Genomic DNA, 17633 nt, shown 5'->3' with positions numbered 1-17633 from the left:
ATTTCATATTGTACTCTTGCACTAACCTCAACTCGGACAACAGTTCCATCTCTTTCCGCCGCTGCTGCAGCTTCTTCTCTTTTACCAGGAGCCGATCAAGCAAATTCTGGTGCTTTTTTCTCTCCCTCTCTTCCCATCTCCTCCTCGAGTCTAGTTGCCTGATGAATGTGGTATGTTGCCGTCTCCTTTCACGTTCCTGTAGAGGAATGAAGCTGATACAAAGCTTTTCAAGAATAAGCTATTCCCTGTGCTTAATGTGGTTAGGTTCTCGTATGGTGACGTCACATCTATGTCATATAAATATGTTTTTATGACGTAATAGATTCTTATTAATACTATAATAATCACAATTTGGCATAGTTTTTCTAAGTAGATGTGTAAGGCGAACATTTCTTTTATAGTGTCGGTAAAAAAGCAATCGCATACTCTCGTGTTATATTAGTGAGAACATACGTTACTAAATTTATGACTTTATTTTTTATAATTTTGTGTAGTTTCATGCTCTTAGTCAAATGTTATCCCATCACATTTTCATTATTGCCGTAAGTTAATAAACAACTAATACATATAGAAATAAAAAAAACTGTAGAACACACCAGTTCACATGACTAAGAAAATAAGCAAAGAAAGTCAATATGGTTAAATAAATACGTACAATAAGTATTTTTGATAGAAAAAAGAGATATATAAGAACTTGAATCAATGTCGTAGCGTGTTTGGAGCGTGGCACTCACTAAACGACATGTTTAGGTGAGCGACAAAATGCGTAAATTTTAATATTTTATTTAGTTTTGTATATCAGTGGCTAGGGAGGGAGGGGCGCACAAAATTCTTATTTGTTGAATTTACTTTTTTTATTTCTTCCGCCCTGGGCCGCTAATAATTAGGTCCGACAAAAACCCACGCCACACCACTGACTCCAATCACACATCTTCCAATAAGTAATACACCCAACTCGCATACATATTTAAATCATAAGCTGAGTTAAGATTAGCGAGTATTCGCAGCATAATATTAATAGGAACTTCCAGATTCGTTTACATTAGCGACAATATTTCGAAAAATATATGCGCATGCGACTCGCTGCAAATCCTGCAAGCTTAAAAATTTGCAGAAGTCAACCTGCTATAATTATTTACATGGTGAAAATGACTTCTAGAGGTCAACCTCTGCAAGTTTTTTTTATTATATAAACCTCTTTATAAATATTAGGAAATGATACTGCCCACGGCGAATATCTATACCTTTCAATCGGTCACAAGTAAGAACGCATTCATGCACTTCATGCAATAGATACGATATATAATATATACACACATTTACCTCGGTTATATATTTTTGCTGCAACCGGCGCGCGACATGATGGAACAAAACATTCACATATAGTTACACACAACACATACATGTATATATAACACACAGTATATAATATGATTACCTGCTCTTTGAGAAGGAGCGCTTGCTGCCGTTTTATTTCACGTTCCTGGAACAAAAGAATTGAATCAAACAAACAAACCTAATTGATCTTTAAGAATAACTCTTTTTAATTGGGTTTATTATGTTTATTAGATCTTAAGTGTAGATTTTATTCATAATCCATGACAGTAAAGGTTTGAAATGTATGGCTCATAAAGTCTGCAGTTAGCGAATTTTTTTAAGAATATTCTGCCGGAGTAGATTCTTTATGAAGAATACTTAACAAAGAACAAATTATTCATGTTCCAATGGATACATTACTATAAAGCTATTAAAGACAATCATAGCTTTATGTGATAGGGTCAATATGTACAGTGAGGGATTGTGTTATATAACTTGACAATAATAACAAATGAAATTTATGTTTTCATCTCTGAAAAAATCGCATACAGAATATAATATTATCATAATTACAATATATATGTGGAAGCGCATTGCTTCACAAATACAACGTCATCTCGCGGCACATGCACGAACAACTGACATAGCTTTGAGGGTAACTGAATCTTTTCAAATAAATTACAAATTTCAATGACAAACCTGTTGTCTCTTAGCCTGGTCTTCCATCTTCTGTTTCTCCATTTCCTCTTGCTTTCTCTTTTTAGCCTTCATAATAATGCGAACAACATCGAAAGCGGTACAGCAAAACATAATACAACAGCGAACATGAAACAAAAGTTAAATAAATTTATGTGAACTAATAAAATTCTTGCAAACAAAACAATAAAAAGTCTACTGTTGAAAAAGTTTTTATTGAATTTAAACTTAATTTTGGAATATTCGATTGCGGTGCTCCAATTAAAAAAAAACGATATAACTAGTGCTATAACAAAAGTGTTTTGGTTCATAGGAATATTATGATCTTAATTTTTTTTATAAGTCTAAAAATGGCATTGTCTCTTAACTGAAGCATAAGAATTAAAAAAGCATCGAATTCACTTACAGCCACAAGTTTCAAATATATATTTTAATACCTACTCAAAGATAACCTCATTATGGGACCATTTTCATCATAATATAGTAGCCAAAACACATACATCAATATAAAAAAAATCACTATTCTTTTAAATACTCTAAAAGTACTTCAAATTAACCGTTTCATGTCACTATAAGTGAATTAAAATAAAGTTTATAATCCAAACCAACCACTGATACCGAAGCATTATGTATTAAACATGCGTAAAATGCAACATATAAAATTTTGTTAAAAGTGCAAAGGAAAATTTACAATTTACAAGCTTAGAATTGTCATGGATGCATATATTTATATTGTGCTCTTTCCATGTGGGACGTATTATTCCGTCTCAAGTTATGTTTCAATATGTTTTCCCTGTTTGAATAGATAAAGTGACCACATAGAGAGAGAGCTAAAAATGATCGTAGATATTTCAAAATCGAATATCACAAGATATTTTAAATTTGAGTTGTCTCAATTGGAATTAAATGATAATATAAAATAATTTCGTAATTATAATTTATTTATAGTTTTGATAAGACTTTTTATGGTGATCATGATTAAAATTAATTGAAAGGCAATCGATCATATTATCGATATATTTTTGAACGATATTTTTGTATTACCCAAAACATGTCCAGTCAAATGTAGTTATTAAATGTTAAATAATATAAATGTACACTGTTATTAACATACATAAATAATCCATACATTAACCATAGACAACCCACATACTGTTAGTCGATATGGAACCCGAAAACTGTTAGTTAAGTTCATGTGCCAACGTACCAATCCGTACTCCTTGCCGTAAGGATGTACCGATATCGACAGAGCGCCGTCTTTTCCAACACTAAACGTTCCTTTGTTTATCTTTTTCGACATTATGTCGGTTAAAATGTTTTCGTCATCCTCGCTCAAGTCGATGACTTCCTTGAGCACTGACTTAGGATTGTCTTTAGGCATTAGACTCAAATTTTGAGACATAAATTCATTCTTGGCGTTTAAATACTTCTGCTCCAACGCTTTAGGGTCCTCAGTCTTTTTGTCAGCGGGCAGTTTGGACCAATCACAGCCGTTAATGAACTCTGTAATTCTCGAGTACGATTCGATTAGTTTCTCTAAGTTATTCTCTTTGTCAGGCGCCTTTTTCTTTTCAGCCGCCTTCATTAACGTAAAGTCGTACTTCTCTTTGCGTTTTGGTAGGTCGAAGGCCGCTTTCTCAGCGAAGTCTTTCATTTTATCTAACGCGTTGTACTCCTCGACGTCGCCTTTCCACGGCTGATCGAGGAGGTTCCGTATGGGCGACTGGTCCTTGGGCCCGCTGACGGGTATGAGCGAGAGGCTGATAGGAGGCATGGTCCTGTCCCTGTGCGTTTTCGTCGCCGGCCCCATCACAATCTCTGGTATTTTCCATTCCTCACTTTTCGGTACGGAAGGCAGTGGCTCTATGGTCAGTTGCGTTCTGTTCTTGTTGATATGCTGTTTCGAATGTTTGTTTGTTAATTTTCTCGTCTTTAACACGTTTATTATCAATTGGATTGTTGACAACATTGTCAAGTTCATTTGTTTTGTAAGTACATAGTGACCCAGAGTGAAATATAAGTACATAAATACATATAGAAGTATAAAGTACACATCTAAGACACACAGCTAGTCTACCAACTATAAGCTAAGATTCCACGGCTATCTACGAAAAGCAAAAAGTCATCGTACGCTGGCAACCCTCGATCCTTTTTGCTTTTTTTATAGAGAGCTACATACGGTTGTGAGCACAATGTTGCCAAGCATCAAATTGATAATAAAAATAATAAAAAAACAAACACAAGCACATTGTTTAAAACAGATACGAAGATAAAAAGTATTATCAAACAGAAACAAAGTAAATATAAGCTATCTAACTTCAATATTCGTAAGTATTTTGAGTTAGACTGGGGTCTTAAAAAATATTAATATAAAAGTTAAGATATAATACAAAGCAAATTCTGTTTGATAAAACCACTAGTTCCCATGTTAAAAATAATTATAGAAATATTTGTTTGCCATCACAAAAAATAAATTTACAAAAATGCGATATTATTTTCAAAATGAGAACTTTACTAGTATAGTCACTAGTTTATGTACTATAACACAAAATGACGATACAATAAGTTAAAAACCCCAATACTATACGACATTCAGACCGAAACATAACATGACCCCAGGGAAGGAAATACAAAATTACCTCTAATAGTTGCTGACTCCTGGCCTCCTTTTCCCTTTTAACCATTTCTGCTTTCTCGGATTTCTCTAGCTCTCTGACTAGACGGGCCTGTGAATAAAATGCTGGTTTAGGTAGACAAACAAAAAGCTAAATAAAAATAATCTACTTTACACTGAGATTATTAGCAACAAAAACATTAAAACAATTCAAAAGCCTACTTACACCGAATCTGTATTCTTTATCGAAAATCTAAATATGAAACTGCGAAGCGATTCGGATTGATACCATCCAAAATGATTTTCAACTTCGCACTACCATAAATAGCTTAGGCTACATTACCTTGTATAGATTATGTGCATGCATACGTCCTCTACATGGTCACTCCTGCGCTTGTAAGTAAGTGGTATCGGTGGTGGTGGTGGTGGTGGTGGTGGTGGTTACCTGGTCGCGCGAGCGGTGGTGGTGGTCGCGGCGCGCGTCGCGCGCGGCCTGCTGCAGGCGCGCGAGCTCGATGCGGCGGTCCACGGGCGGCGGCGCGGGCCGGCTGCCGCACGCGCTCACCAGCGCGCGCGCCTCCTCCAGCCTGACACAACCACGCTTATACTTTATGGGGAATGTAACGTATGTACAACAATAAATACAATTCAAATTACATTTCTTATAGAAACCCCAATTCATATTTAAATTATTTGTATATGGAGTCTTGGTGGAAACATCAGGCTATCTCCCTCCTCGTTTGCAGTCTAGTCATCAGTGACAGCACATAAACTGTCATACATATTTTGTCAAGCATTATTTCATTCGATTTAAAGGTTTACTAACTTATTTTTTTATTGAGTAAATATTTAAAATTATTACTATAATAGACTGTGAATAACATATTGATAGAATATATGTCTAGATTTAAGCATAGGCTTTTAAAAAAAAAAATCATACCTTTTAGTGATCTCGGTTTCGTTAAAGACGAGCGGGTCGGCGACTTCCGCGCACGGCTGTACATACTCGCCTAGTATAGTACGAGCGCTGAAACTGAAGTTGTCAGGACACAGCGGCGGGCACGGGTTCGCATCCAGGAACTAAACAAGAATATATTATGTTAAACAATCATGTATAACTTTCCACAAAGAACATAGTTGAGAATATTGTTAATTTAAAATGCTTAACGCCTTACATCGAATACCATAACGTGAACGAATGAACGAATGTACATTTACCTTCAGTGAATCATCCACATACACTCGTACGCCGTCGCTTATTAACATTCGTTCGCATGGTCTATACCTGACGTTAGATGGTGATTATTTATTCAGTTCTTTGTATTTGTTTTTAGGAGGATGTTTAAACTGCACGAAATGTACTTTATAACATTTTAAGATACAAATTTAAAAGCCTTGTTTACTATCCACAAATACAAACAGTATCATACTGAAGAAAAAATAGTTTGAAGTGCGAACATACCGCCTGCAACTCCTGCATGGACTTGACCTTGATGTTAGCATGCGGCTCGGGCGGCGCGTACGTCACGTCGCCCTTGATGCTGCAGTTACGCGACAGACCTTTGATCACTGTCACCCGTTTCCAACCTAGATGATAAAAAAATATTTAATGGGATAGTTACATAGAAGACGAGAAACTTGTAACTGTTGTTTTGAATATGACTATGACGGACCGAAAGTTAGCCACGAATGGATAAAAGACAACATTCATAGAGCCGAGTATTGGGTAAAGTAATCAACATCAGATCGAGCATGAAGTTTGGTATGAGTATGTTATATATTATGTATGAAGTGAGGTACAAGTGTGTGAGTGGTTACCGAGCGCGAGCGGCAGGCGCAGCTGCGAGTCGTGCGAGCGGCGCCCCGTGTCGCTGGCGTCGGAGTCGGACGGGCAGCTGTCCGACGGACACTCCGAGTCCGTGCTCGCCGCCTCGCCCAGCAGCGCCTTCAGCTTCTCCTGACACAACATTCAGTTACAGGTATGCACAGCGCAAACAAATTACACTGAGTCTCAAGTGCTTCAAACTGCGACAATTACGGCATAAGTTTTAACTGCAAAAGTTCTATTCATCAAGTCATAGCAGATTCAAATAGCGTAACCAAAGCCTATTTTATATTACTGGAGAATTATCGGTATCTCATGGCCGATTTATGATAACGTTCGCAGGGACACGCTGGATGCAGGCTGATTTTGACAAGTCCATCTCGACCAACAACAAATCATTGTTGTGGAAAAGGTACCCGTTGTTTTTGCATTACGAATGACGCACAGTTATAGGCTTTCCTCTATAAAATATGACTAGTAGTGTGGTGTACTGACGAGGTCTGTATCAGGCAGCAGGTGGTGCGGCAGCGAGGGCCGGAGCCCCAGGGCGCGGGACTGCGCGAGCAGTGAGGCGACGGTGTTCTTCTTGGGCTTGCTGACGCCGCGGCCGAGGTTGCGCGGGCGCGACTCACGCGCCGGCCACCCCGCTATTGCTGCAACAATCATTCTTCGTAAGCATCATGTATAATGGTTGGTTGTTAGGTTTTTGTTGGTCTATTTGTGATTAAATCAAGACTCATTTACAATACAAATGCACGTTTCTTTCTCTCACACCTTTTTGTTAATTTGACAACGAATAAAGAAACTAAACACTTCCATTTGTCTATGAATTATCTACCAAACAACACTAAAATGAAGTGACCATTAAACAAGCGACTTGCACATAATTAATTTATATGAAACAGTGAAGTATTGTCCATAACTCACATTCGCTATCCTCGCTGCCGCTGGACTTGGGTCTCGGCGAGTCCGCGACGTGTGAGTTGAGCTCGGGCACCACGCGACGCGGCTTTGCACCTGGTTTGCGACGAGCTACGTACAAATATTTAACAAAACGTGATAAAAAAACATCCTCGACACTCTCACCTTCTACCACACGTTTTTAATGTGACTATCGTAGACTGATGCCTTGAATTGTAAAGGGAAAGTAGAGTGATAATTGCAGGGCTTGCTCTGAATTTACTTTACGTAACCATGCATCCTTAATCAGATATTAATATATGTAAATCATTATATTTTTCAATTCCTGTTATGCTATTGAAAATATCATCCAGGTCTACGATAAATCACACCCAAACACCATAATCTACAACTAATCGACTGCCTACTACGTATTTGCTCTAATTCTTACATATCCTTTCGTTTTGGGAGGACGCGCTGAGTGAACTGCTGAGAGACGTCAGCCGCGACAACGCGTCCGATGCTTGATTACTCGCTGTCGACAAAACAACATATTATAGAACGCAAAAACTAAAGCCTTCTCTCTCCTAACGGGTAGGCAGAGGCACAACTAGTGCGCCAATTTTTCCCGAACATATTCCGTCCCATGATGTAGGAAGCGAGCCAATTGATATATCGGGCACAAATTCCATACTCAGGGCTGATACTGAGAAGAAACACCCGTGTCTCTGCCTAAGCCGGGATTCGAACCAGAGTACTGCTGTACCATACTTCGCTCGCAATACAACTAGAACCAGAACCAGCGAAGCAATCAGTATATGTTATAGCTGACCGTATTATTTTCTATAAGTTTGGTTATGTACTTTGAAGTTATCATAATAACTTTATTAGTACATACATATATGTCAGAGTCATCACTTGAAGTGCAGTCGATAAGGACGTCACATCCAAGTTCGAGTGGCAGGTTGCTATATCGATACTGAAGATGAGGAAAAAAAGTGCAACAATATTTTATCAGAATTGCAATAGTGGAATGAGTTTTTTGGCTTTAGTCAGTGCCGGCCTTAGGTACCTGGGCGCCATGGGCGATAGAATTTCGGCGCATCTTTTTCCCTTTTGGGTCCCTATACTATGTTTGTTTGCAAGCAACCGCTATTTTACAGTCTGTACCAGCTCAAACTAGGCGCCCTCTCTAGTATTTGCCGACTAGCCCGCTCTCCTAAAGCCGGTACTCATATATTTAGATGCTATCAAATATTATATAGGCACTTTGAAGCATTACATTCAATGGGCGGCCACAGACACTTTCATACGTCACATTTTATATTGGATACTGTATATGAACCTACTATTATAAATCTAACTTCATAATTGCCCATTAATATGAAAAGCACCAATCTCAGTCGCACTTTATAAGACCGACTTCTACTAGTGCTTCAGTATTAAGCTCTAAAAAGCACAGAGACGGGATAGAATGCAGCAACATTCCTTAAAGTATTTGAAAGTGTACTCACGCGGTGTGGGTTTGAGCGAGAGGTTGAGCGGCGCGTCGTCGTCGACGGCTGCCTTCAGTCCGAGGTCCAGCGGACTCTCCTCGCCGCTCGCCAGCGACTTGCCGCTCAGGTTCATGCCGGAGTCTATCATCAACAATGCAGTTACTCGCCATTGAACGTATTGGAAAACACGGATTAGTTTATGAGGTTAAATGTAAATCGATATTGCCTGAGTAATAAACATATAAGTATATTATGTAGGTGCTCCCAACAACCACGCATTGTTCTGTACCACAATGTCTTTATTTCTATCAGGGACTATAACAGCTATCGGACCAATTGAAACTGCGTCGAATATTATGTATAAAGATGATTTAGGCTGGCTTACACAAGTAAACATGTTTAGCGCTGAACACACTTAAAACTTTGTGCTGTCACTGTCTTTTGTTAAGAGTTGACGAAGACAGTTTAGTAGCATAAATGTAGACACCGCTGTAGAGGAACAGATGGTTTCGTTCCTCTATGAAAGGGGACGAGTCCCAGTCAGACAGATGTTGCTTGTGACCAGCCGCGGCCCCTCCAACGGTTTCTATTCGGAGGTGCTATATTATATGCAACGCGTTGCTGAAATTGTGCAAGTGTAATCCAGGATCGTCTGTCGCCATCTAACATGATTGCTGTGTGTTATCACTACAGTTGTGTCAACGCATCGATCATCCTGTAGTTCCGGAGATGTTGACGAGATGGCGGTGTATGCATTGATTGTACTGCCACAAGAGCACAATGATTAAAACACATTTAGCGTTAATCATATTTAGAGTTCGTGCAAGCCAGCCTTAGTGTGGAAAATATTAACTGATTTACTTTTAACCGTGCGTATAAATAATGTGAATTCAACAATACACAACAGCGATGGACATGACAAGCGACTAGTGTAGGTTTCTTTGTAATATATTGTGTCTCTCTACATAGTCTCCTCAACTTGATAAGTGGATTCATACGTACATTTATGCCTCGAGCGATATGAACGCGAGTAGGAATGGCTCGGCTCGCGAGTACTACCCGCACTGAGCCGGTTTTCCTCTGCGTAAATTAGTCTTTATAATGAAATTTATACATTCCATCTGTTTATTTGTAGCTTTGGGAGGAGGCACATTATAGGACTTTGATCTTAAACTGTTATGTGTCTTTCGTATACGCAGACACATCATAGTCTCTTACCTCCTAATTCATAAACATTATTTATCTAAGGATGGAGAACTGCTGTGATAACAAGTCTGTTTCTCAGCTTTGTTTATCTCAAAGCCAACTAGATTAAAGTTGGATCTCAATATTAGCCAACCACAACCGTCCTACATATGTCTACGCACTGCGAAGGCTGCCATGCCGTCAGCACTGAGAAACAGGCTTGATATCACAGCAATGCTCCATCATTAAATAAATAAAGTCTATGAATAAGGGGGTTAGAGTATACTATATACCTTTCGTAGACTTAAGATAAACCACGAAATTTATGTATTATTTTTATATCACCAATATCAATATAGTATTTGTTTTTTTTTTGTGTCGTAGCTTTTACGTAATAAACATAGTAACCATAAGTAAGGCCATATCACCGAATATTATATTTCATTTATATCATATAAGTTATACTTGAATGTTGTCGCACATTCGTTAAAAGCATAGGAGGATGTGTAAATGTGTACCTGCAGAGGCAGTGGATCCTGCGAGCTGTCTCTCCAGCGCGGCGAGACTCACCCCGCTCTGACTAGCTATTGTTTGTAACAGCTCCCGCGATATGCCTGACGGACAGAAATGTGTTTAATCATTTTTTCACATCTAACTGATACTATAAATGCGAACATTTATGGAAATGTTTGGGTATTTGGAAGTTTATTAAAAGTAAACGCAGAAACGACAACGGATTTAAATCATATCCTGGATTAACACATAAGCTGCTTTTTATCGCGGTAATTTGCTCTCATGAAAAAAATGTTTTTTTTTAATGATTGGCGCTGTGAATCACTTCACTGGGACCTTTATAACGAGAACGGCGCTTCAATCGGGCGAAGCCGCGAACAACACCTAGTATATTATGAATTTCAAACAGATAGCTATATACGATTAGCACGCGCTTTTGCTGGTCTGGGCCTCTTAATAAGTAACAATAACTTACCGGCATAGTCGGACAGGTTGGGAGGCGGCGTGCCCGACACGGAGTTATGCCCGGACCTGTCCGGCTTGTTGGGAAGTCGGATCACCTCCACTGACGAACGAGAGTTGCCATACTCATCCTGTACATTTAATTAAATTATACATACTTATCATATAGACATTAGCAACGAAACGACGAAATATATTTTGTTGATAAGAAAAGCAAACATGATGTCTGAAGTTAAATTGATTTGTATCCTAGGCATCGTACAAGCTCAAATTCTATCACTTTCATTAAAGGTTTGTTAGCGGATGAGGTAGATTATTGAAATCGGCAGTAAGTCTCTACCAGATGCTTACCCAGCGCCTTATAGCTAGAGCGGTACAAGCGGTGCCCTAAAGGGCGCAGACTTTGGAATGTTGCATAAATAACCAGACCATAGCAAAGATTTAGGTTATGCTCTCGCACGAGATGGATAAAAGGCTATTTATTAACAACTTGGTGATATTTGGGTTTTTCTGCTCAGTATCAGCCCGGAGTCTGGAATTTGTGCCCGATATGGCGATAGGCTCGCCCCCTATCACATCATGGGACGGAACACATACTTGGCGAAAAGTGGGTGCCCTAGTTGCGCCTCTGCATACCCCTTCGGGGATAAAATGCGTGATGTTATGTATGTATGTATTAACACCTTGCCTACCCATTGATGGATCAAGACGTGAGCTTATATTGCAGTGCTATTAATAAATACAAACCCTCACCACTTTTGCCCTCTTGCTGGGCAGCGGCGTGCTCCTGTCCGCGGAGGAGGGATGCACCGACACCTGCGGCGGGTCCAGTGATATCGTCTTCTTGCGACCCCTGTTTGTGGAACCGGGCGGCGCCTGCGCACAATATTGGGCGACAACTTAGACTTGTTCGGCTTATGACATCAAAAATGGCATTTTAATGGTTTATTATTTGTTAATTACTGATTCATTGTTTAGTATAATTTAAAATTAATAAGTCAATACAATTAAACCCTGTTAAGGGAATCATTGTAATTACCTTAGGCCCCGCTAGTGATGAGGTGTATTTGATAATTTCAGTATCGGGCGGTAGTCTCACACCGCCTAGCACCGATGACGGATCACTGAAAAAAAAACTTATTTTTAATACAAAAGTCGACCCCAATTTTGCTTTGGCTAAATTTTTCTTCACTGTGTCAAATTGCAAATATGACAAAATGTTCAAAATTAAAGGGAATATAAAAAAAACATTCACTCACCCTCCTTCCAATGCAGCACTAAATCAAAATAATGAATTTTAATTTATCATTATGAAAAACAAATAAAAAATTTACATCCTAAACAGCATTCAAGCAAGAATCACAATGTAATCATAATTTTTTAATATAATTTTGGTCGAACAAACAGTTTCACATAAAATCAATGTTTACCTAAGAATAGTGTGTGGAAGGCCAGTGAGCGAGTCGATGCCCGAATGCCGATCCTTCTCGGAGCCTGGCATGCCAAACGGGTACAGCGGGGACATATTCTGCGGGAAAAACACAGGTATGTTGGGTATTGAGAACAGTTTTTTTTAATAATATTTGTACACTTTTTAAGGCAGATTTTTTAATTGACATATAAAAGTTATCTATCTAATAATAAGTTCAATTCTGACTGAACATAAAATTGAAGGCAAATTAACAGTATTATTCATACATCTGTTCATTTTAATTTGTTCATGGCGTATTTCACATGAAGAATAACTTTTATCTGATGATTGAAAAATCAGCCCTAATTGTTTTATTGGTATTGTGTTGTGGCAATACGCTTGGTATAGGGAGTGTATCACTTGACAGGTATATACCCAGTTACTACTCGACAAAACAAAGTTCTATGCAGGGCTTCTTCGCTTACTGCTTAGTTAAATTTGCTGCTAGTAATGACAGTTGGATTTTTAAGTAATAAAGTTTAGATAATCTAGACCAATTCTACGTCCAATGTATCGGTCTGAGTTATAACATGAATTAGGCAGAGACACTCTAGATGTCAGGAGTCGTGTATCGGGCAGATGTATGGTTAGTGTGGGCGGCGGACCTTGCCCTTGGCGGCGGCGGCGACGGCGGCGTGGTAGGCGCCGTGCGCGGCGGCCTGCGCCAGCATGAGGTCGCCGCGCAGCAGCGCCAGCTCGCGCTCCTTGCCCTTGCCGCACGACCCGCTCGACGACTTCCCTGCACATACCATCATGTAGTCCATCAAATACCACACATACAAACTTTTATTCAGGAATCAAGCCTTTTTCACGATCAAGGCAGAGTAACGGTTACTTTACCCGGCGTGGATCGTGAAAAACGATAAGCAAACGTTACAAGTTATGAAAATACTGTTCAACAGTTCGTCAAACGCTAGTTAGGTAGTCCGGTATTCATTACGCTACATTACACATAGTTACAGCTCTAAGAAATAATATAATTATAGTATACAAGAATATAAAGCATTCCTCGCGTATTCCAAATATTATTTTTACTTTTTCAATAATAAGTAACAGATACGAAAAATTTTACGACTTAAATAAAATATAAATGAATAGAACAAGTGTACTAACTGCTCTGCGAAGAAGGCGGTGTCGACTGTTTCGGCGTGCTTTTAGACTGATGCGGCGCGGACACCAGGCTGTTGAGAGACGCCAGGCTTGACATCGAGCCCTGGGAGTGCATCGTCGAAGGAGACGACGTCTTCGGGAAACCGTACGACGATCCTGAAATTAAATATTTTATCAATTACTTTGCACTCTAGTTGCTGTAATCCTTAGGAGATTTACAAAAAATTCTTCTTAATGCTCGCCTACGTTACATAAGGAAGTGGTATGCTAAATTTCAACATCATAGCTCCACTAGTTTAAATTTTATAATGTGCGTACTGCGTTGACCATAGATACAAATCTGGCTTTTTCGTGCATCACCGTCGGTGTGAACTACAGATAAATTCTGCAAGCCACCGGTAATGCTTCTTAGTAGTTTGTAGGTGGTAGTTCTATGTATGGTTGTTATTGATTCTATGCTGGAGTAATGTTGAATAATCACAATAAGTAGAATGAGTATTAATATTTTTAATATTCGAAAGCTAATATACCATCTAATCTTTATAACCTAAATCTAATATCAGAAGCAGTAAAAACACCGCATTGCATTCTAAAATCAAAAGCTATCGCTATTGCTAATTTAACTTAATAACTATAACATAGTAGGTATTTATGATTTCTAAGGATTATAGAATATTGAGCGGCACTAGATTATCTAAGCTAGATATGAGACCACAGAGTAATTCCTGATACTCTTATTAAAACTACTGATAAACTTATTAATGGCATCATGTGCTAGGTTTTTGAGTCAGAGGGCTAACCCATCCCATCATCTTTCGATTAAGAGGAGTAACTAAATCAACTAGTCATTGAAATTAAACTAATTTTCGGATTCTATCGCGGTTTTGTGTATCTTATTTTTCTCCCGACATTTCGAAGATTTTGCAGCCTTCACGGTCACGGAGGGGACTCACCCGTGACCATAACGGCTGCAATGTCTTCGAAACGTAGGGAGAAAAATAAAATACAAAAAACCGCGATAGAATCCGAAAATTAGTTTAATTTAAATGTCTAACTTTCGCGTAAACATAAGAAATCATTATAAATCAACTAGATTTTTTTTTTTATTGATACATATATTATAACACCATAACAGTTGAAACTAATGCGATGTACAACCGATCCCACTTGGATGCGCTATGGTATATTGTTAGTTAGTTAGTAAGCTGGTAATAAGCCAAGCGGATACGTGCCCCACTCACTCATGCTCGGCGAGGCGGTGCTCGTGGATGGACTCTTCTCCTTGTTCGAGGCGCTTGAAGACGAGCTGCCGCGACCAGACCTGAGGGCACATTATTTTTTATAAGCGATTTTTATCATACAAAGAAAGAAAAAAAAATGTACAATATAAACTAGGAAGCGCAGAAACATTTATAACCAAGGTACAAAAATAAAGAGGAAAAATACGAAACAGGGGTTCAGACAACGTGCATCTTTTAATGTAAAAGTTCCAGTTCAACATAAATGCCAGGCAAGCTATGGCTGATGCTGTGGACGTGATAATTTATAATACATATCTGAATGAAATGCTATTGTAATATTGTGTACGCAGATGGTACGGCAAAGTAATTCCACGACACTAGATAGCAGTGGCGAATGGTGATATTTTCCGAAAGGAAACTCGAAACAACATATAGGTACCAATACGCATAAACGCGCTCTGCAAATCGTTCTGATGATAATTAGATTCTACAATAATTCTACATAAAGGAAAGCCGGCAGGAATCGAGTCATATGGACTCTTCGCCACTACTATATGAAACGTCAGCCAGATTGAGTATTGTTACCCGAGACGTAGGACAGTATGGCGTTTACACCTTGGCTACTTTCCGGACGGATACGGATGTCCTACAGTACTTTGTCCAGTTTCCACCCAACGTGACCACCTACCTGTCATTCCTCCCGGGCGGTTTGACGGGCTTGTTCTGTTTCAGCGAGCCGCTGGAGAGCGCGGAGAGCGCCGCGTACGGATCAGCTAGCGGAGGGAAGTTCAGCCCCGACGCCTGCAGCCGCGCCAGGTAGTCCTGCGCCGCTAGGTGCGATGCCATCGACCACCATGCTGCACCTGCAATACACAATAATGGGTATTGGTACTGGGGTAATGGACTGATCTCAGAGTTACCACTACGGACGAATCGGACTGAATAATATAGTTTTAATTTGAATTTGATTATGATATAATGTTTTTCGGTTGGGGCTCACATGCAGTGTCCTTACACAGACTGCACAGTGCTAGTATTATTATTACCCCACTAGGCCTGGTGGACTAAAGCCTAATTTCGCGAGGAGGCCCGTGCGCATCAATGGGCAGTATATAATACAGGCCCGGTAGTATTATAACAGCATTATGATGTACAATAACAGAGAATCGAAATAAAGAAATCTTTCATATAATTTAACCATAGATCTTCTTGGAGGCAGTTAATAAGCTGATTAATATACTTAGCTTAATAAGCCTCGATGTTATATACTCAAGGGATTGCTATCAAAGCGGCCTGATTAAGTTAAATTACGCTACGGCCTTTGAGCCTTAAACGAATTTAATAAACCAAGATTACGCCACATTACTTTAGATAATTACAAGATTTTGTATAAATTTCTTATTTTCCCAAAACGATTACAGTACTATATTCTAATAATTTTATGGACTTTTGAAGAGAACCATGGACATTAATTGCTTGTAATATCAATTAATATTTGCCATCTCGTTACAGGATGAGCGATATATCACATTACTTTAATAATCCCTAATATCATGGCCGGTTTAAAATTAGCAGCATTTTGCGTAAGAACTGTTGTTTTATATATGGATTAAAAGAGACGTAGAAGGGCGAAAGTAGTAAGACTATAGGAGGGCTAAATTATAGCATAATGAGTAGTACGTATAAATCGATATTTGTATTGTATCCAACGTAATAAATATCGATGTTTATTCTCAAAAATTGCAGATACTATCCAGAAATCAGAGCGTACCATTTCAGATCATAACAACCTTACAGAATAGATTGGAGAAAGACATACGTTAAACAGCAACTATCTGCGCTACACTGCTTGGTTAATAGATAGACTTCGGTCATTAAAACACCGTATAATAGGGACGGTTTTGGTGTGTACTCACTTGCAGCGGGATGCAGGCCCAACGAGGCTGCCTGGTTGGCAGCGACGCCCAGCGTGGTAGGCGGCGGGTAGCGCGAGCCGAAGCCGAAGAGCGCAGCCTGCGCCTGCGCCTGGGCTTGCGCCGCCGCACCCCCGCCGGCGCCATCTCGACCCCAGTATGCTGCAACAAGGAAGTATTAATGTTAATATGCAAAAATCAACCAAACAATCTCTTACTCTCTCTTACACTCTATCTCTCTCTCTCTTCCTGACTACTCTTCTCACTTTCTGGTGGGAATAGTCTTTTTCACATTCTATTCCACCTTGCTTTAACAAAGACGTCGTCGGAAACATTTGAAGCTATCATACTTCGTTGCAACACATTGGTCCATACATAGTTATAAGTCATAATTGTCTACACACATACATACATACTTAAAAACTTAGACAATTATGGTTAAGGTCTTATTGAAAATTACTAGTTGCTAGTCAAAGATAATTAGAATATATTGTAATTGTTTTCGTGATACAAGCCTGTTTGCAAACTCAATAAAATGCCATAATACCAACATAAAACCCCTTTCAGATGACAATTTCGTTACACACATGTTATAAACTACGTGTACTAGCGCCCGTTAGCGTGTGAACACCCCGATTAAAATAGATACGAAATAGATCTAATAAAGCTTGTCATCTAAACGGTGTCTAAGGGCCATATTAATAAAATAATCTCACCGTTGAGGAAAATCTTACGTAGACATTTAATATATTGAACTATTTAATAAAATAAAAAGGTATATTTGTCATTTAGCTTGTCCTTAGCTGAGTCGCCGCTGTTAAATAAACATACTCAGCCATCAAAATTCGTCACTTATTGTGACTTAAAATATCGTTTGAGTTGATGTTAAT

The 17633-nt window shown here is 38.9% G+C and overlaps 1 protein-coding gene across 10 annotated transcripts in view; it reads right to left on the bottom strand.

Annotated features, from left to right (window-relative positions):
• Positions 1 to 17633, bottom strand: part of LOC115441589 (bromodomain adjacent to zinc finger domain protein 2B) — an 87064-nt gene that overhangs the window by 16644 nt on the left and 52787 nt on the right. For 3 of the 10 annotated variants that reach the window (XM_030166440.2, XM_030166441.2, XM_037440211.1), the window contains exons 4-28: positions 16747 to 16905; positions 15519 to 15693; positions 14822 to 14910; positions 13593 to 13745; positions 13085 to 13218; positions 12439 to 12536; positions 12268 to 12285; positions 12048 to 12132; positions 11762 to 11884; positions 11022 to 11139; positions 10552 to 10647; positions 8867 to 8989; positions 7804 to 7887; positions 7380 to 7484; positions 6948 to 7105; positions 6446 to 6584; positions 6090 to 6214; positions 5568 to 5707; positions 5073 to 5214; positions 4653 to 4739; positions 3221 to 3910; positions 2017 to 2082; positions 1439 to 1483; positions 1324 to 1341; positions 27 to 196 (exon numbers count right to left, since the gene is read on the bottom strand). In XM_030166440.2, coding sequence (XP_030022300.1) covers positions 27 to 196; positions 1324 to 1341; positions 1439 to 1483; positions 2017 to 2082; positions 3221 to 3910; positions 4653 to 4739; positions 5073 to 5214; positions 5568 to 5707; positions 6090 to 6214; positions 6446 to 6584; positions 6948 to 7105; positions 7380 to 7484; positions 7804 to 7887; positions 8867 to 8989; positions 10552 to 10647; positions 11022 to 11139; positions 11762 to 11884; positions 12048 to 12132; positions 12268 to 12285; positions 12439 to 12536; positions 13085 to 13218; positions 13593 to 13745; positions 14822 to 14910; positions 15519 to 15693; positions 16747 to 16905 — 3340 coding nt within the window. Of the gene's footprint in view, positions 1 to 26; positions 197 to 1323; positions 1342 to 1438; positions 1484 to 2016; positions 2083 to 3220; positions 3911 to 4652; positions 4740 to 5072; positions 5215 to 5567; positions 5708 to 6089; positions 6215 to 6445; positions 6585 to 6947; positions 7106 to 7379; positions 7485 to 7803; positions 7888 to 8866; positions 8990 to 9850; positions 9929 to 10551; positions 10648 to 11021; positions 11140 to 11755; positions 11885 to 12047; positions 12133 to 12267; positions 12286 to 12438; positions 12537 to 13084; positions 13219 to 13592; positions 13746 to 14821; positions 14911 to 15518; positions 15694 to 16746; positions 16906 to 17633 lie in introns of all 10 variants that reach the window. The other 7 variants (XM_030166437.2, XM_030166436.2, XM_030166439.2 and 4 more) reach the window with 7 other exon arrangements.

The sequence above is a fragment of the Manduca sexta genome, chromosome 18, assembly GCF_014839805.1.
Source record: "Manduca sexta isolate Smith_Timp_Sample1 chromosome 18, JHU_Msex_v1.0, whole genome shotgun sequence".
Taxonomy (NCBI): Eukaryota; Metazoa; Arthropoda; class Insecta; order Lepidoptera; family Sphingidae; genus Manduca; species Manduca sexta.
This window is presented reverse-complemented; position numbering and strand designations above follow the sequence as displayed.